This window comes from Ptychodera flava, chromosome 22 (genome assembly GCF_041260155.1).
Source record: "Ptychodera flava strain L36383 chromosome 22, AS_Pfla_20210202, whole genome shotgun sequence".
Taxonomy (NCBI): Eukaryota; Metazoa; Hemichordata; class Enteropneusta; family Ptychoderidae; genus Ptychodera; species Ptychodera flava.
Window position 1 is genome coordinate 11697275 of NC_091949.1, and position 21344 is coordinate 11718618.

At 36.3% G+C, this 21344-nt stretch overlaps 1 protein-coding gene across 1 annotated transcript; it reads right to left on the reverse strand.

The window, feature by feature from the left end:
• Window positions 1-4299: 4299 nt before the first annotated feature.
• LOC139122685 (caspase-7-like) lies at window positions 4300-20436 on the reverse strand. The gene is made up of 6 exons (XM_070688300.1): window positions 19914-20436; window positions 8405-8636; window positions 7156-7424; window positions 6518-6693; window positions 5859-5985; window positions 4300-5365 (listed from the first exon to the last, which is right to left on the reverse strand). The coding sequence occupies exons 1-6, from the start codon at window positions 19927-19929 to the stop codon at window positions 5115-5117; spliced, it is 1071 nt and encodes a 356-aa protein (XP_070544401.1). The 5' UTR covers window positions 19930-20436; the 3' UTR covers window positions 4300-5114.
• Window positions 20437-21344: the final 908 nt, after the last annotated feature.

A 21344-nucleotide genomic window follows, 5' to 3' on the forward strand; every position in this document is an offset into this window, starting at 1 on the left:
TTAAAAAGAAAAAACGTACAACAAAGAACAAAGAACTTAGTATACTTTGCCGTTTCGGTTCACCCGAGTCGCGACCGCAGAGAACGACATTCTGCTAACACTTAACGCGAGAATTTCAGCGGGAAAAACACGCCGGTGCGGTGACTTATTTTGAGGTTTCGATCTAATAGGAACATTTTTGGATGAGTTTGTGTTCTGCAGCTCTCAATAATTGTGTATCTCCTAATATCATGCAGTATGATAGCCGCTCCATGCATTTGATCCAGCGTGACTATGAAAAGTTTCCTAGGACTATAGTCATGTTCACCACAATAAAATAATTTTAAACGGCATTGAAAACGATGTTAAAAATTGTGCTTTTATCGGCGGTTGAACTAATCTGAAGTGTGAGAAGAGCATGGCATTCTACGAAAAAGTAACAAATTTAGGCGTGTCGAGTTTCAACGAACTGAAGTTCATCTTCCAGTTCATCTGTGCTGTCAACAATCCAAAATTCAGCTTTAAACTATTCATCCTAATCATTACATATTTAAAAAGTTAAAATAGCGAATTGTTGTTAAATCTGTCTTGTGTTCATATTTACTCACCCGTGTTCAGTCATTTCGAAAGCTTCGATCGGCAGTGTATTCTGACGTTGGTGGCGCTTTACCAGATGTAAACTCAACTAACGGTATTATTCAAGAAGTTCACGGCTTTTATTCCATAAACAAATAAATAGATATTGTTTTAGCAGTCATTCTTCTTATAGCGAAAATGATACCAAAAAACCCACATTTTTACAGGCCCGCAGCCCGCAAAATATGCATCCGTCAGTTTGTGTACTAAATGTTACAGAAATCAAACATCGTACTGGCCAAGTGTTTGACTGGGAGGAGAACTCCACTAATGCGAGAACCCGGGATTGAAAATTACTGCTTTACTGTAATGACTACTGAATACCTTATGCTCCAACACTCAACAAACTTTCATGTATCTGACCTCTGGAGGGAGCTATAAACTCTGACAACCGAACCCTCTCTGACATGTAAATACACCAAGATAATATTTACTCTCTCATGTTGAAAATCATAAATAATAATCATTTCCCCTTCGTAACATAAGTGCACTGATCACAGTACAAAGTGTGTGCTCTGTATACTAAACTCAGAACTTGTAAACTCTGTGACATATGAACATTCGAAGCGCACTATCCAGTCAAATTATTCAAACAAAAAGTTCTCGACCTCACAGAAATTCTCTTCAGTCCTTGCAGTAACTGCAGGAAATTCCTTACAGTTCAGGTAACCTTAATCAATCGTTGTTCAGTCCCAGTGACATTCCTTTGACCTTTCTGTACCAAGAGACGATGACATCACACATGGAAAATTCTGGATCGCCCTTTCATGCAGATCCACACAAACAATGATCAGGGTGTCAAACTGACATACTCCCAGCAACTAAGTTTTGGAAGGGCTTCACATATATATATCATGAATAATTCAGGAAAAACTTAAGAAGAGTATAGTGGAGAAATGTTTTGTCACTTTGTATATGTGTGCTACATACCCTTACAAACGAGCCAAATATATTTTTTTCTACAATTTCTGTCTTCTCGGAGGTATGTTGAAATTCATATTATTGACAAATCAATCAGGCAAATAGATGACAGATTTAAAAAGCTAAGTGATAGATGTAGATATATCTGTGACAAATGTTTCAAGTTGGTGTATTTTTTGGTAAATAATTCTAGTTCCTTGTTCATACAACGTATGAAGTGTATATGTTGTCTATAGGAGCTATGAGAAAAAGCTTAACAGTACCAGTAATATTTTGTCATAATGTCCTGCGGGAATAGGAAAAATGCCGCCAAGGACGCTGTGCTCACATTCGGCTTGAATTGGTACATTCAAGAAATATTTAAACCAGAAAAACAAGAATGACAAAAACAAATAAGGTCTGCAACTTAGGTACTGGAGGTGGACTTTAGGAACATGCATATGAAAACACCTATTACCTGGTCATGAGGGCTATAGCATCTGTTTATTACCCTGAGGGGCCGTGTGTTACCAGAAACACATCGATATTACCCTAGGCCTACGGCCTCGAGGTATAGCAATGTGTTTCTTGTAACACACGGACACGAGGGGTAATAAATGACCAGTCCCTAAAGCCAGAATAAAGACCAATTTATGGGTGTTTTACAGCACACAACACACTAATGTTGCATTATGTTGTATGTATTATGTGGATCAAAATTTTACTCCCGAAAAATGATAGAGAAATGCACAACACAATATTAATATGGAATCTTGGCTTTGCTCCTTTACCCAGTATACAATTTTTGTAATGTATTTATATTTCTACTGTTGTCCATGAAATAGACATTCTAAAACATATAACAAAAATTTCAAGCTTTCGGCACTTTGTAAACAAGAAGAATGGAGATATTACCTGGCGGAACAACTATGTATCTACTTTCTGTTCACATTTTGTTGGCTTAAGATTTTGAGACATGTTAGTATAGTGCTATAGACTAGTACCTCACTACTTACGGGAGGGACTATGTACAGTGTACTACTATACTGTTTTACAAACACTGACGTACCTAAATTTGGCACGGAGTCGCTCACTTTAACACTTATAACGTCTGATCTTGCATCCACGTTGCCAAGGTGAAGATGAGGAGAATCTATGATCAATTCAAGGGTGATGGTCAGGAGGCCTGCAACTAGCGTCTTTTCATGATACAAATCAAACATTCTACAAGCTGATACAGAGACTTGAATATTTGAAATGAAACTGAATTTTTCTCCTTCCAAAGACACTTTAAAAGTATTTACACTGTGACAAAAATTTCAGCCTTGCGAGCATGCATGCTGAAGACAATCAATTCGTGATGAGTTAACTGAAGTTTATTTTTCCTCTACTGAAAAATTACTCTTTTTATATAAAAAATAGTTCATATCAATTTGAAACTATTGTAATTAATTATACATACACACCATCATTGCATATAAACATGAATCTTAAATCATAGAGTAAATAAATCATTGTCAAAATCGTCAAATTCAAAATTAAGCAGTGATTTGTTATCACAATAATTGCATTATCTCAACTTTCAACTGAAATTTCAGAGCACTTCAGCATCTAGTAGCCTCAGTGGTAAAAGATATGAATTAGGTGACTGAAGTTTACCTTTAGACTTCTTGGTCTGATTAACCCTCTGCATGTCAAAGTCAAATTTTGTTGCTTTTACAAAATCTAACCCAGACAATCATTTTTGCCAATTCGGACAGTTTTTTCAGATTTTCCCCTAAAATTTTGATTGAAAACTGTAGCCAAAGAAAAGTTATACAATTTTGGCCCAAAACTATTTAGAAAATTACTAAAAATTTAACAAAAGTTGATAAAATGTTGCACTAAAATTTTGGCGGGAAAAATTACAGAACACAAAGGGTAAACAAAAGAAAAAATCATGTCAGTAAAGGTGAGCTTGTTTTAATATACACACCAGAACTGTTTTGTATGGCAACTCAGCAACCACCTCTGAAATAGACAGGAAGATACAGAGACATTCATACCATTGCTTTGAAGCAAGTTTAGTACCCGCATACATTCTCTTCCTAATGTCTACACCTATATCTAATTCATTGTGCATGTATGAGGACGCTTCTACTTTTTTTTAATTTAGGAAAACAAAAGGACACTTCTACCCTTGTACCAATGCGATGTTAGGGCCCTCACATGATGGATTTTCAAATTAATCCCTTCATTAGATATTTAATTGACAGACCATGGCTACTTTACTCTTAGTAACCCTTTGAGTGCTGTAATTTCCCGCCAAAATTTTACTGCAATATTTTACCATATTTATGAATTTTTTCTGCAATTTTTTGGATAATTTTGGACCAAATGACTATAACATTTCATTGGCTACAATTATTTTACTAAGATTTTGTCAAAAATCTGAAAAAATTGACCGAGGTATATTTTATAAAGGCGACAAAAATTGACTGTTGCGCTCAAAGGGTTAAGTTCTGATGATAATGGATTCAGAGATATCACTGAATGCCACAAGCTTTTTATCATTCAGCCTGCCGATAAAATTTATTTCAAATATTAAGATGCGCAGCATGATTTAAAATAAACATACAGGTGCCATGCAGACAAGATTGGTATCAGAAATACCATTGGAAGTGTTAACATATTTGACAAAAAATTATTACAGTATTTGAATAAAAGGGTGCTGTATCTGTATATACACAGGACATAAATTATTAGTAAATAGAGAGAGACTGATGATATATCATACAAAAATAATTTGACAGGATGACAGTTTCTTTAATCATTTCCTAACGCTGTACAGACCACAACACCGAAACTTGTAAAGGATCATGAAAGTTTCTCAGACAATTCACAGATTCAAATGATTTTGTCGATGTTTGTCTATACACAATAAATAAAGTGTTATTGTGCATAACCAATTCTAAGTTTCAAATATGATCTTTTCCTTCATGCATGTACAACACCCTGAAAGTTCACCTAGACTATCCATGCAACTATAAGCTAAACTTAAACATGTAATGCTTACATGTTTCCGGAAATATTTACTTTTCTTGGACTAGTTGACACTTAATCCTGCCTGAATCCCTTTTGAAAGATTCTCGACAGATTCCAAATAAATGAGCAATTCTCCGACCACCACTCTATATTAATGATCAAATGGATTTACAATGCATACAGACATCCACATAAATCTAGCAATGCACAATTCTAACAAAATGACATGCCTCAAGCCTGAAAAATGGATAAAAAAATATCCCACAATGCAATAAATGGTTTCCATAGCAACATTACCATGACATGGTAATGCATGTTTCTAAGCAACTGTTGGGAGATTTCTAAATTGAGCAAATTTTGTAAAGTAGATTGGTTTGATTTGCAGATTCTGCAGTGAGATTTAAAAGATAAATTGATTAATTATGAGCATAACTTTTACATGTTCACGGGATATGCATTTTTCTTGGCTCTAGAGCCCATATTGCTGTCATTGTAGGAGTATTTATGACTTCAAAGTCGGCTAGCCCTGAAGATGAGTTAAATGATTTTTGTTTACTGATCTCAGAAATTCTAATCTACGTCTCCATTGGTTCAGTTTTTGGGGTAAAATAAAAGTCCTTTGTCAACATTGATACAGTGCACGGAATTTGTTTCTTCTGGTGCATCTTGATATTGTAGGTACTTGATTCAAAACTATACGCCACCATCTTGCTGACTCTGGTCATCATACGAAGCACATCCATGCTTTGACCATGGCGATCAAAAACTTGACATATGGCTTGAACAAACCAGGATCCGTTTTTAGGATTTCGCCACGAGTAGTAACCTAAAAATGACAACAAAGTAAGATTTTCCAAACAGTCTTTAGTAAGTGTTAGTTGAAGTAAACAATCTTTATACTTATTAAAACTTCATTTTGCATCATTCATACAGGATATTATTTGCGTGCATGCATTTGCTTAACCGACCAAAATTTTAGTGAAACATTTTACCAATTTTTATGTATTTTCTGTAATTTTTTTGATAATCTTGGACCATATGGACATCACATTTTATTGACTATATTTTTTTATCAAAATTTTGGCAAAACTGAAAAAAAATTGACTACGTAACTGTACATTTTATAAAGATGACAAAGACTGACTTTGGTGCTCAAAGGGTTAACAAGAACTCTGCTAACATCAGCTGTACAAACAATAAATGTCAACTCGTGAAGCTGTAGGGCAAACAGCAATATATTCGTTTGATAATTTATTGTGGTTTTCTGCTGGTGATCATTAAAGTAGGTGAAAGTGGACAAAACATGTACATCCACATACCAGGCACTGTTGAATAACAGATGAGGAAATCAGCTTCCACAGGAAGGCGCTGGGCGACAGGAGCAGCATCTGTTTGGTCAGCGGCTTTCAACAAAACACCATCATCAAATTCATTACCCCGACATGCCTATGGTGAAAAATGGAGAATGCTAAACATACATTGCTTGACTCCAGTCAGCACACAAGTTTTTAATCCCTGCCTCTCATTAGAGCGCCCTCAACGGTTTGGCTACAAGAGTCCCTCTAGTTAGGCTGAACCGGGCTACACTATAAAGTTACCGGGACATAGCCCCATCAACAGTAAGCTGTGAGAAATTGTAGTACACCAACTGCCCTGCGGTTTGCTAAATATTTCATTATGAAAGGAAAAAAACATGCATCAATTTCAATCTTTCATTTACCATTTTCATGTGAATTTTGTGAGGGGAGAACAAAATGCATTTAACTTGGGTTTTTTTGTTTGATTGGAGATTTAGTAGGAGACCATTTTGTTCAGAAGAATGAAAATATTTTAAGCAACTGCACTGCCTCTGTATGCATGAAAACTAAAGTCCACAACAAGTAATCATACAGTATAAGAACAAATTTTAAAGTACATGTTTTGCATTACATGCTTTATTTGGAATGCACAAGCAATTTTCCAATAATATTGCACTTACCTGAAGGAAGAAAAGTTTTGGTTTTCCAACTAGTGCTTCACACCTGTCTCCACGGAAGTACTTGGTGAGTTCTTCAACCGGTGTCGTACCGTCTATTCCATAGATGATGCCGTCATCTCCATGGCTAAGGATAGCCACCGCTACACAATCAGAATCTGAGTGATTTTCACGTGCGACTGGTCACAAGGAGAGAGAAACACAAGCTATGAACTTTTGGGCCAGTATAAAAATCTGTAGATGATTTACATGATCTAATTTTTTCTTGCCTCACAAAATTATTTCAATATGAATCATGAAATTATCAAAATTTTGGCTTTCAATACTGTGTATAAATCAAAACGAAACAACTAAATTTGTAAAATATTCTAATTAATTTTTTTATCAAAATCCTTAGAATTTTGTGTTTGATCTAGGTCCTGAGTAGGCATATTGCAGACAATTCAGTGGTACCCTTTATTTCTCTACTGTTACACTGCCATGTGTGTGTATTGTATGCATGTGTGTGTGTGCGTATGTGCCAGATATAGCCACTGTACCAGATGCCTTATAAAACTTAACTGAACTTAATCTCATCAGATTACATAATAATTATGATCATAAGTGGCCTGAACCGAAATGTCAATTACAATAGTACTTACGCAGTTTTAATACAGCATGCATTTTACCGACACTTAAGTTATCATATGCTTTGACCTCAAAGCCAAGTCTGTTGAAAGTCCTATTCAAATTATCTCTGTCTAGGTCCGTCCCATTCCGTACATTCATCCCAGTTTTGGGGTCAAAGTTCTTGTTATTGATGATGAGTGCCCGTCCTCTTTTAGGATATGTCTTGTACACATATTCCGCATCATGTGCTGCACTCTCCACAGCAGTCTCAGCCTTGACTGGTTCACTGGGTTTTGCTTCTCTGTAAAGGAAGAAGGTGAGTATTATCATAATCTTTGCTAAATACAGCTGATGTCTTGTTGGACAATTTTTCAACTTATCTGTAAAAGTATATGGTGCATTGTTGGTGACCAAATGAGAGTGAATGATCTGCTGCATGACAACATAATGCCAAAGGTCTGCACACTATATTTGATAATGTAAACAGCTTTCTTATTTCGATGGCCCAGCGCAAAAGGGGTGTATCCCCTGTGTTAAAGCATAGGAGAATGCTTCTTGCACTGGGCCATCAATTTGACACTTGGTAACTGTTCAAGAATTTCATTTTTCTAGTGATTATTAATTTACATGCAGGTTACAATGTCACGGCTCCTGATAATTTGACAGTAGCAGTGCTGTGATTGACTATCTACTGTCAATACACCATTGCTCAAAACATTTAAATTTGGGTACGCTGATTGAGCAAATGAGTGTACGGCAATCGTTGTATTGTAAGAAAGAGGTTGTTTCATTTTGATAACAGAGGTCCCCTTGGAAAGAATACACCAAAATGCACACGAGATTGATTTTGATGCAAGGAAGATAGCAGGTACGAATTGGGAGATGCATTGGAAGCCATCGATGCTGGTTTATTGAATAAATTGTGCCTTTTTTGTGAGGGAACTTTCTCTCTGAACTCAGCAATATATGTGTATCATGGACATTTTGTTTTCCCGTCTTTCTAATACGTACAGCAGCCTTTGCTGCGTACCAAACTACAAGTGACTCTAATGTCACAGATATTATTTGAGTTTATGGAGAATACTGGTGGCATAGAAAATAGTTACTACTAACACTTATTAATTATCATTTTTTGTCAAATACTGGTTTATTTCATTCACTATTTTCAATCATGTTTTGAAAGGAGCTTCGAGTCAAGATAAGGTAATTGATTGCATAATGTATCACAGCTGAAAAATTAAATAAGACATAAAAGTGTTAAAATTTTTTCTCCAGACTAACCGTGAAAAAATAGCATCAGTTTCTTCCGACGGTGACTCTGCCTTGTCTTGTGACCCATCAGTACTGGTTTCTTGCAAGTTGCGAGGTTTACGTCTTGTAGGAGCAGCGTCTACAGTTTCTTCTTCGCTATCACTGTCGTCTTCATCTCCAGGAGTTGCTAGCATGACCTTTTCTCCATCATTGACCTCTTCATTGTCTTTGATCTTTAGTTCATCGACGGAACTGGTGACATCTGCCGAAAGAAATCAAACATGCCATGTGATGATTGACTTTCTCTGTACACTGTACAAGCGTACAAAAAATTTGCTGGCTACCTGTAGCAAAGCATGTATATGTACAGTAGCTTTCTTTGCTTGAGTATCACTAGACTGGAAGTTCCGTCGCTAGAGGGCGCTCTCTACGCCCCTTCATCCATTCATGGCTTACCACAAATAATTCAACATTCAAAACGTAATTCTTCAAAGTCACCTACAAATCTACATCTGTCTTTAAGAACCATAGCCAGCAACCTAATTACCACTGGATGGTGTAGTGCATGTTTGGATTTTGATTAGCCTGTTTCCCTAGTATTCCACATGCTGTACTTTTTGATGGATTTTCCTGTAGTTTTTGTTGTTTATAGAAAGTAGATTTCGTTTTACTCACAAAACACGTCTGGTGTTCAACTTGGCAACATAGCCTGTACATGTGTAATGCCCACTGGTATTAGCCAAACTGAATTGTATTCTGTTGTCAAGGCAAGCATTCATTTGTCAACAATGGTGTATATTATGTACATGTACAGGGTTTTGTGTTGGCAAGGCATTCACTTTGTGTTTCAATATAGTTTATACGGAGAGGAATCAGAAAATGTGTTCTTGTTTAGAGAACAAAAATAATGAAAATATTATCAACACTTTAATACAGCACTTGTATCTTCAAGGAGATAAATACTGTCTTTCAGTGATATATCCTATCTGAATAAGGATTTAAGGTAGTATGTGCCTCAAAAATGAAAGACAACCTTTTGCTCAAACTTTCCTCAAGCAAACTTTCAATTGACCATTCTCTTTCAAAATCAAGAATAAAAATCGGGGTCACTGTGCAAATTTTAGTACTTGAGAAACAAATGACCCAATATTTACCGATATTTGAAATTCAAAATGGCCATCATACCTGTATAACCTCTATGGGGGAAATAAAATTCCTGATTTTCACAGCACTAACCTGGTGAAAACTTTTTTAATACATACGTATGCCTCAAAATGAGCCCCCACAAGTGGTAGACCAAAAGAACATTGTAAAAATTTGAGTCCAAACATTTGTCTCAAAGGTACCTTCTACCTTAATATCTTTCCATTAAAAGGCCCCATTAAACAGCTACTTTAAACAGTGCACCTCTTTAGCTCAGTGTTCAAATGCGAAGACAGGTACTCGGACTCTTTGAAAGAAGACCTGGAAGACAATTGTTCTCTGGTTCATTGATGTAGAGCTGTTTTCCCGAAGCACATTCATTTCTTAAGTTGCGATTTCAGTATGCAATGCATGTCCCACACTTTGTAAAATGCTTAGTTAAAAATAGCAAACACTACGTGAACAGCAAGTAAAGAAGAAAACACATACAATTTACTTCTACCCAGCTTTGTCAATTTTTGTTGTAAATCTTCATGAGTTTTTCCTAGGTTAGAGAGTGAATTTCACTGGCATTCATTAGGTTTTATTAAGGTAGAATGCGCCTCGCAGACAGATATTTAGACTCAAAATTCTACAATTGTTTTCTGATTTACCACATGTGGGGGCTCATTTTAAAGCTCTTGGAGAAAGAAAAACTTTCACATTCTTAGTTTTTCGAAAATCCAAAATTTAATTTTTCCCCTGTAGAGTTTACACAGGGATGTCGGCCATTTTGAATTTCAAATATCACAAAATGTTGGTTAATTTGTTTCTCTAGTTCAAACTTTGCACGATGATTTATTGTTGATTTGGTAAGAGAATGGTTGAAAGTTTCATTTGGGGAAAATTTCAGCAAAAGTTTAAGTTGTTCACTTTGAGGCGCATACTACCTTTACATTGCTAATTGTGCTAAAAAGAAGTATAAAAATAAAAGCGATAGTAATGAAAGTAACTTTAAAATATTTTTTTGTCTGTGTTGGTAATGTTTACAGTAACCACTTTGTCAATATGAGAGATTGCCAGATATTCAGTGTTTAGACACTTGTGAGTGATTTAGCAATTTATGTCTCAGCACAAAAAGACGGATCATTTCTCCTTTTGGTGAATTTACTGCTGTATCTAAAGGTACTCATGAAAACAATCGATCACATATTGTATAAAAAGTATGTTCTAGGATAAATATTAAATCAAAGTACAGCATTTTTTATGAATACAGAATATGGCATCAGTTTTAAAAATGTAAACTTCATCTTGGCGGCTATCAAGGGTGGCAAACAAACTGTACATACAAACACAAAATTTGAAATTCACCATGTTTTGAAAGTAGAACTACAACATCCCTAAATACCACAAAACCAGTGAAAAGCATCACAACCTTTATCTTGCTTTGATTTTCATGTTTAACTGAGAAAAGTTTCCTGAGTCCTTAAGGTTTGAAGAATGAAGTTTGAACATATATAGACCATCTTGAACCCTTCACTCCCCAACAACCCAGTATGGAAGTCCACCCACCTAGTGTATTGAAAATAATGAGAACATGTTGAAGTCTGGAATCCACGGGACAAAGCCTATAACAATTGACCAGTGTGGAAAGAATAGTTCTAACACATATTCATTTCACTTTCCTTTTAACACAAAGATTCCTTTGTTGGATCCAAAGACTCCGGACGTCATACTGTAGGTGTAGAATGAAGATGGTGATGCTAAATGGAAGATCACCATATTATCAGAGCTCTACTGAGGTTTCAATGTATACCATTCTGGTCAATAAAATAAATATCAATGGCAGTAATCAAGCCATTTTGATATTTCAATAAATTTCACTCAGTTTTGGTATCAGTACTGATATCATACAAAATATTTGGAAGAAACAATATCTTTGAGTCAACCTGCAACTTTGTAATTGTGACATGCACGCATACAAATTGGTAAGACTAAATCCTGAATAATATTTTTCAAATGCTGGTAATTTATAATTTTCCTATTTCATGAGAAGAGTCTCTTGTTGGCAACAGTGAACTTAATTTCTAACCTTGAAAGAAAGTATTTTTTATGGACTGGAGATTATTACGTGCTATTTTACAAGCAACTCTTTATAATATACATGTAAGTCCAGTTTGGTTTTTATAATCTCTGACAGTTGTGAAAGGTGTGGTTTGACCTATGGACAGAGAATGGTTCAACAGGATAACAAAGTATGGTTTTGAAGGGAAAAAAAATTAGTGTTCTAATAAAATGATCGCATGAAACAAAAATATGTGATGACCTTTGGTTGTTGTGAGCATTGTTAGCAAAGTCCCATATCATCCGCATTTGTGTTGTCACTTCTCTACACTTCAGTACTGGATCACAGCTGTGATGGCAGATTACCAAACTAAATTATTTAGCAGCAGGAAGCAACTTGACAGCCTGTCTTTTCTATTATGTGCCTTGAAGAGATTCTAAATTCTGTTGATTATTTCCAACGATGTGACATTAGTGATATCAGTTTAAGATGGCACTAATGACATGAAGGACAACTCTAAGACAGCATGAAAAATATTATTATCAATGTGGTAGTCTGGCTTTTGTTGATATTCTGATCCAGTGAAGTTGAATCACAGGTGTGGCCAAGCATGGGGCCTGGTTGCAGTAACTAATCTGCAGCATTCCCTTGGGCTAAGGTATTTCACTATTGTGTGAATGGGAAAGATATCTTGCCCCTCCATACCAACACCAAGGAAACAAGCTGGCTACATCCATCACTACAGCTAGGTTTTACCAATTTACATAGGTAAGGAGTAAAACGACAAATGCCTAAGTTATATCCCTGTTCTCTTTATCCAATTACCACTACAGACTTATCAATGACTTTCTGGCTTTTTATGTGAGTCACAGTTATTTTGACCCTATCCTGCCAAGTTCATATTTCACCATCATGTCAAGTGAGTTAGAACTAGTGAAGCAAAGCATATGTCACATACAGTCCCATACAGTGCATTTTAACAAGAAATTGAACATTTGAAGGCCCCTAAAATCATAGGGTAGAATCTCCTACTGTAAATATGCTTTCCATGGACAATGGCTGCTATAACATACCAAGCCAAGTGAGTGAAAATACAAATGGTTTTGGCTAAATACCGCTTTTTACTGACTTGGCAGAGGGGGAAGTGATGCTGTCTTGCAGGGTTAGGGTCACCGTATTTACATGTAACTTCTCTTGTAAATGCTCCTTATGTTGAGAAATGAATACTCTAGGTTAAATCACAGCTCTCAATTATCACTATTAAACACATCGTAAAAAACTTAAGAGCTATCATAGTAAGTGGATCTGCTATCATTTTGCACAGATAATTTGTCATAGAGATGGCTAGAAGATATCAATCATGGTACTGCACCGGTTGTGCACATGTTGCAGTCTTGTCAAGAAGGCATATACATGTTTTTGAAATTGGGAGAAAACTTTTCCAGTGAGTGAGTGCTGAATTGATGTGCCCCTGCCTCAAGAATGTTGTCTCTGGCACAAGATATTTTTTTCCCATTAGGTCAGAAAAAAATTATTGTTCCTCAGGTTTTTTTGCAAAGCTTTCCAAGTGACAAGCAAAATTTTTATCATCCGCATTTGTGTAGTCACTTCTCTACACTTCAGTACTGGATCACAGCTGTGATGGCAGATTACCAAACTAAATTATTTAGCAGCAGGAAGCAACTTGACAGTCTGTCTTTTCTATCATGTGCCTTGAAGAGATTCTAAATTCTGTTGATTATTTCCAACGATGTGACATTAGTGATATCAGTTTAAGATGGCACTAATGACATGAAGGACAACTCTAAGACAGCATGAAAAATATTATTATCAATGTGGTAGTCTGGCTTTTGTTGATATTCTGATCCAGTGAAGTTGAATCACAGGTGTGGCCAAGCATGGGGCCTGGTTGCAGTAAATAATCTGCAGCATTCCCTTGGGCTAAGGTATTTCACTATTTGTGTGAATGGGAAAGATGTCTTGCCCCTCCATACCAACACATCAAGGAAACAGCTGGCTACATCCATCACTACAGCTAGGTTTTATCAATTTACATAGATAAGAAGTAAAATGACAAATGCCTTTGTTATATCCCTATTCTCTTTATCCAATTACCACTGCAGACTTATCCATGACTTTTGGGCTTTTCATGTGAGTCACAGCTATCTTGACCCCTATCCTGCCAAGTTCATATTTCACCATCATGTCAAGTTAGTTAGAACTAGTGAAGCAAAGCATCTGTCACATACAGTCCCATACAGTGCATTTTAACAAGAAATTGAACATTTGAAGGCCCCTAAAAACATAGGGTAGAATCTCCTACTGTAAATATGATTTCCATGGACAATGGCTGCTATAACATACCAAGCCAAGTGAGTGAAAATACAAATGGTTTTGGCTAAATACCGCTTTTTACTGACTTGGCAGATGGGGAAGTGATACTGTCTTGCAGGGTTAAGGGTCACCGTATTTACAAGTAACTTCTCTTGTAAATGCTCCTTAAATATGTTGAGAAATGAATACTCTAGGTTAAATCACAGCTCTCAATTATCACTATTAAACACATCGTAAAAAACTTAAGAGCTATCACAGTAAGTGGATCTGCTATCATTTTGCAAAGATTATTTGTCATAGAGATGGGTTGAACATATCGATTATGGTACTGCACTGGTTGTGCACATGTTGCAGTCTTGTCAAGAAGGCATATACATGTTTTTGAAATTGGGAGAAAAACTTATGATCAGTGAGTGCTGAATTGATGTGCCCCTGCCTCAAGAATGTTGTCTCTGGCACAAGATTTTTTTTCCAATTAGGCCAGAAAAAAAAATGTTGTTCCTCAGATTTTTTTGCAAAGCTTTCCAGGTGACGAGCAAAATTTTTATTATTCATTTTTTTATGAACCAGCAAAATCTCTCTTTAGTTATATTGTTACTGATTAATGACTTGGAGTCTAGATTTTACAAACTGTCCACAATAATAGAGGCACATGTACAGACAGTTTTGATGTAAGAAATTCTGAGCATTTCCACATGCTCCAACAAGAAGAAAAAAAAAACTAAAAATATGCACAACAAAAGTGCCCTCAAAGTTGCAATATGGAAGTATACATTTGCAGCAATTTAAAAAATAAAAATTGGTTAAAGTGGAAGCGGCAATTTGGAAAAACAAATTTAATGATTCTTTCTGGCCTTACACATACTAGTATGGAGCTGACATGAGATTTCCAGAATTATAAAACTGACTGAGAGAATTTATTAGTCAGCAGGTGCATTTCTCATGATGTCAAAGCTTTACTTGTTCATACACAAACACACATGACAAACTAAAATTTACCGCTTTGTCGCATATTGTTTGAAGGAGTATTTCGTACAAAGTCGGCCATTTTTCATGAATTTTGTTTGATGCAAGATATTACTTATATTGTTTGACATGTTGAAAGATACTGAATAAATGGGAGACCATGCATATATTCGACCCCGGTTTTAGACAAATTAAATGAAACCATGGCGAAAATGAATTAATGGTCATGACCATTAATTCATTTTCACAATGGTTTCATGCATCGAGTCTGAAACCGGGGTTGAATATATGCATGGTCACCCATTCATTCACATCTTTCAACATGTCAAACAATATGCGTAGTATCTCGTTACAAAATTCATGAAAAATGGCCGACTTTGTCCCTTTAAATTAATACAAGGCCCACTGACTGACACGCCATCATCATTCTATTTGCACATTCACATGTTACTTATTAACTCTTGACATAAATTACTGCATTTATCCAGGAAATTGAGCATTACATGAAAGCTGGATTTTCTCAACCAATAAAGTATTTCAAAACCCATTTCCTTGCTGACAACATTACATACACACAGTTACTGTCAACTGCTATTTTTCATACTGTCTAAATTTCCATTGGTAAAGATACTGAGTACAAGTACCAGTATATTATACCAATTCAAGTGTTTTTCAATTCAAGTGTTTTTCACCATTCAAGATTAGGTCAAATTTTTAACCATCATATATAACATGTTCTTATTAAACTTGGAGAATTGCAAGTATTGTGATATTTTGCAACTACTAGTAGTTGAACAGCTAACCTGAAAAACCGAAAAGAAACCTTTCCATAATTCAAAAATGTTTATTGTATAACCATGTATGACCCCTGTACCATAACTGTAGTTTCGATAGTGCAATTTTATGAGGGTTATAAAAGTTTTCCAACGTAAACATGCTCTATGTTGTATGTCATGTACAGTGACTGATATGTTTCTAGGTTCTATCTGAAAGAAACATACTTTAACAACACAGATACCGGTATTTTTGTTTACCAGAATGACCTCCGAACGTGAATATTCATATGAATGTGCAGACTTAAGTCTGCTGCTGGAGTGAAAATCTCAAGTACTCCTTGGAAAATCAGCCGACGTAAATGAAACCTAGATTTTGTTCAAAAAAGAAGTAGGGAATGAGCAATAATCAGAGTTCAGGCAGGTATAGGTCATTTTACTGAATTACACTCACTTTGATTTATTTTGTCATTCAAAGTTCTGACCCAAGTTGGGTCGTAGTAATTTACCCATTTTCCCTACAAGGTGGCCCGCAGTTATCCCATGAAGGCGCGACATAGGCTTTTTCTTCATTATTGGATAATATCGTTTAAAATGTCTAAGTTAGAGAGTTCCAGGAACATGAGACCAAAGTGATCTAATAGGGATAATATTATCGACATTATCCGTTAAGTTAGATGATATTATCGATTTTATTGGATATTATCCGATAAAACTGCATATCGAGCATCTGCCTCTTCCCCACTCGTCTAATATTAGACTCTAACTTAGATTTTAGACGATATTATCGATTTTATCTGACATTATCCGATAAAACAGCATGTCGGGCATCTGCCTCTTCTCCACTCATCTATTATTAGATTCTAACTTAGAATTTAGACAATATTATCGATTTTATTGGATATTATCTGATAAAACAGCATGTCGGGCATCTGCCTCTTCCTCACTCGTCTAATATTAGACTCTAACTTAGATTTTAGATGATATTATCGATTTTATTGGATATTATCCGATAAAACAGCATGTCGGGCATCTGCCTCTTCCCCACTTGTCTAATATTAGACTCTAACTTAGATAACTTAGATAATATTATCCCATAATGCCTATAGTGCCAATGTCGCGGTATCCTCAGTTATCCATGGTGGGGTTGACCTGTTGATGACCCAAATACTAGACAAAGCCTACCCTACCACAGATAGCTGCGTTTCCACAGCTAAGCTGGGCCCAAACCCATTGTTACAAATGGTGGGCATGCCTGGACCTGTTAATGGTTAACTTGGATGAATAGATTATTAAAAGGAAAGGGCATTCTTGCCTTGGTATTCCTATACTGTTCTATGTTAGCTTAAAGTACCAATCTTATTCACACTTTTATATTTCATTGAATTATAAGTCAGTGAAATTAATTTGCTATCTGTTTAATATGCATCTTTTATTATTATACATAATTCTAGATACATCGAAAATGTTGATTTCAAAAGTTTGCAAAAAGGCAGAATATTATGTAGCTTTGTGTGCTACGTGGTAATTGGCATCATATAATTATTGTGAAAAATCTGACATATTTGACCGTCAGGAAACAGAAAATGTTGCTGATGCCCTAAAAACCCTCCCTTTTTTGGAGGGTCTATGTGATGTCTAGATGTGGACATTAAAAAAAGGGGGTTTGAAATCATTTTCTGCTCTATCCTGTATTTTGGGAAACAGTCATGGGTAGGAAGGAGGCTTATTAGCCAACTACAATAATACCTTGGGTTGAAGTTCTTTCTTTGAAGGGTCTGTTGCTCAAATTTTCATTAGACAACATGTTTATTAAATCAGGTAAACAGGGTAGTTACTGTAAAGTATAGCCACAAGAAATAAAGCTTGTGAGAAAGTTTTGACCTGACAGGCACATATGTCATTGCAACCATAGAGCCTGGAGTCCTGACCCTGTGCTCTCGCTGTCACTCGTAACTTTCGTAAATTACGAACAAAAATGAAAATTTACGAAAAAAATGAATGCCCGATCGGCCATTTACGAACGATTTTGTTATTTTTGAAGCCTGATTTTCGGTCAAGATTGTGAATTCTGGGGAAATACTGTCATATCTCGTCTTTCAAACCCTACGCTGCCCCTATCATCGGCGCATCGACACATGGTGATAGCTGGCTTTGGACTTTGACCTGTGATAACATGAGCATGCGCGAAAAGGTTTCAAGATCCCCGGTCTTGTAATCTCATAGTGGTGTGTCATACATTACCACCCCATTACGGTAGTTTTGAGACACCCAAACACTCACATGCTGTCAACTTTCCGAATGGACTGTTGAAGCGGATCGAGGGAAGCGGGCAGTTACAAATACTTTGGATTGATAGTATCCAGTTGGGAAAGAAAGTTGGGCATAAAAACGGCAACTGATATGAAAAAAATACGAAACAATGAAACCGCCGAGCTAGAAGACATCAAGAACAGTCAGCCTGAAAGACAGTCGAACTACAGCAGAACTGCAGTCCGGACCGCACATTGTTGAACATGTACTGCAAAGTGTTTTTCTGTGCATGGAGGTGGAAGCGAGCCGGAAATCTTAGATGTCATAGATTTGTCATTTGACGATCTGAAAATTGAATTTTTCAGTCAGCGTGCCAATTTTAATAGGTTTCCTTCAAAATATTTTACAAGAAACTGTCTCAGCAAATGTTATGAATGCTGATAGTTTTCTATGATCCAGAGAAATGCCTGTGCACAGTCCCATGACCAAAAAGTTTATCCAGACAAAAAAAATAAATGACGATCATCTGCAGCGTTTTAAAAGTGTAACTGTCTCTAAGAAAACATTAGCAGGATCACCAGTCTCAGTTTGCGTACTTAAATTTGATTGAGATGAGACAAAATTTGTGCGAAACCACAGACTGCCAAATGTTCTGATCAATGGTTGTTTAAAAAGAATTTTAGAGATGAACATGGCATAATGACTGCAGCTATAGAGCATGGATGTAAAAAATAGATCTATTTTTTACATCCATGCATAGAGGCACCACCTAGTACGTGGTCTATGGATGACGTGCATACTTTCAAAGTAACAGAGCTTTCCAAATATGAAAAACAGGGGACAGATTTCTAGCATCTAAAACTTGTGCAAACACTGATAATATTTGATAATATTAATGACCGCTTCATAAATTAATATATATAATCATCAACCACTGACTACACACACAAAGGGAGTTATGATTTGTGTCACAATATACTTGAACATGTTATGTTGTGTAATAAAGATAGAGTAATTGAATAACATTCATTGGCCGTTGACCAAAATTACACACTTTATTGAGAAAAGGAAGAAATTTCAATGTTACAAGCATTCATGACCCATGATGTACTGTGTTATTTAATAAATCTTTTGAAAATGCGTATCAAAATATGAGTGTTCATTGTCAAAAAAACTAAAAAGGGATTTTTCATTTTCTTTTGTCTATAATGAAATCATTCATCATTTCTATCCCCTTAAAATCATGCACCTATTGAGTACCAGAAGTGCTTGTTGAAAGTTGGTGGGTTCGGAATAACATAATTTGTGCTTACTAATATTTCTTGAACCCAATTCGTAAATTTACTAACAATTTCGAAAGGCCAGGGAGAGCACAGTCCTGACCGTGAAGTGAGTCTCAATCCAGGCTTTATATGTTGCAAACCGCAATCCCTTGAAATACACATCAGTTGAAAATAACATTTTAAAATGGAAAGTGATGAAGACTTACCAATATTATTCTATGGGAAATAAGTCGGCCAAAAACACAACCCTTACAAGAGAGTTCGCATGCCAACACAGCCTACACATACTAAGTTGTTCAAAAATTAAATGAAAAATTTCACAAAGCAAATTCCATTTAGGTTCAACATTGTCGAGAAAAAAAACGTATGTCCTAAACAATTACCAAGTTCATAACACTAAATACACCTCACTAAATACCCACAGCACCTGTGACCTAACCTTTGGTTCGCCAGCTGTTCTGACAGCACCTGCGCCTCCAACAAGTACATGGCATAACCGTTGCCGTGCCGTGCGTGACAAGCGGTTGTGGATTGTGTGATATTGCACTTACGTGTTTATTATTCACATCCATTACATGTAATACCATGACTAGCTGCAGCGCAGTTCGAGGTTTTGCCTGGGTATTTGGGTTGGACGGCAGAACATGAAAACCTCGAGCTACTGTACAGCAGCTATATCATGACAAGTATCAGTTAAAAAATCTCACATGCAATGCAAATATTTGATGTTAGTTGTTACATACCTGCGACGTCAGACATGTCAAAGCTGTATCAGATAAGACTAAGATATGAGAGGACGCTTCCTTCGGGTTTTCTTTTGTAATTTCGTGTAAACTAGTAAATGTCGGATTGTCGGTGAGTGTTGTCTGGTCTAGCCAGTCACACAGCCGATCCTCAATTTTCCGTTACCTCGGTGCTTATAGAGACGACAACTTCCCTCCTTTCTCTGTTTTGCGCTATTAATAACGGTAATACAGTACACTGTTCTTATCAAAATGATGCCATCGGATCCCTTGTACAACAATACTAAAGAACGGAAGAATGGAGTATGTTCCCAGAAATGCTGTCTGTACAGGGGCAGGCCGGGTCACGCACTGGATGACGTCATCGGATTTGTACTTCCGGGTATGACGTGTACGTGAACTTGGCCTAAAAACACACAGAAAAAAATATTTCCCGCGGTCTATATAGAAGAAGCACACTGATAGAAATCATACCAACAAGTTTCTGGTTCGTCATTCGGGAGATTAATTCCATGCCACCAGTAATCACGATTGACACTTGAGGGCGCTACCAACTACGTAGTAGGGCAGCAATGGTCAGCAATCTTTCATTGTTTAGGGTCTGGAGAACCACTTTGATCATTTGATGGGGGTGGAGAAAAAGGGTATGTCAACAAATTTCTTCTTCCCGTCACTGTAACAGCATATACATAAATATATTGAGAGAATGATAAATTACTTTTTAAAGCTAGTTAATTGAATCCTGTCATTTGTTTTGAAATTTTCACTATTTACAGAATGAGTCAAATAGTCACCTTTTAATATGTATCAGTGCTTATTGCAAAAAAGTCAAAAACATGTTTCCTAGGGTCTGTCATTGCAACGAAAACATTTAAGACAAAAATTTGAATAAGAACCTGAAGTGTCATAACTGCTGGTAAAAACATAGGACTTGATGACAAATATTGACATATTAGTGCCACCGCCTCCAGAGAATATTAGGAACCAGATTTCCCATTTTGCTTATTTTAGCACACTGCTGACAATTTCTTGTTTTACTTCTGTTTGAACATTTTTTTTCTTCTTAAGCCATTAATCATTACAGGATCAAATTATTTTTCTCCTTCACCTGCCAACAATTCTTTTTCCAAAGCAATCCTTCACCGCCCCCACCCCAACCCCCAATCAAGTGGTGTTCCCCTTACATTGTCAATGCTGCAGTCTTTGAACAATCTGCCTATCTACAGGCATAGTTCTGCTCAGTCCAGCAGTGTCCTTTTTTCCTCAGACTTATTCTTCTACACCCGTTAAATCTTGATTTTCACCATTTTGCCAAATACCATAGAGAACCTCAAGTATTTGATACAGCTTGAAATTTTGCTCAAAACCTTTTTGATATACCATATTTCATCCCTTGCCATAGTATTTCTAATGCGACAAAGACAAACATGA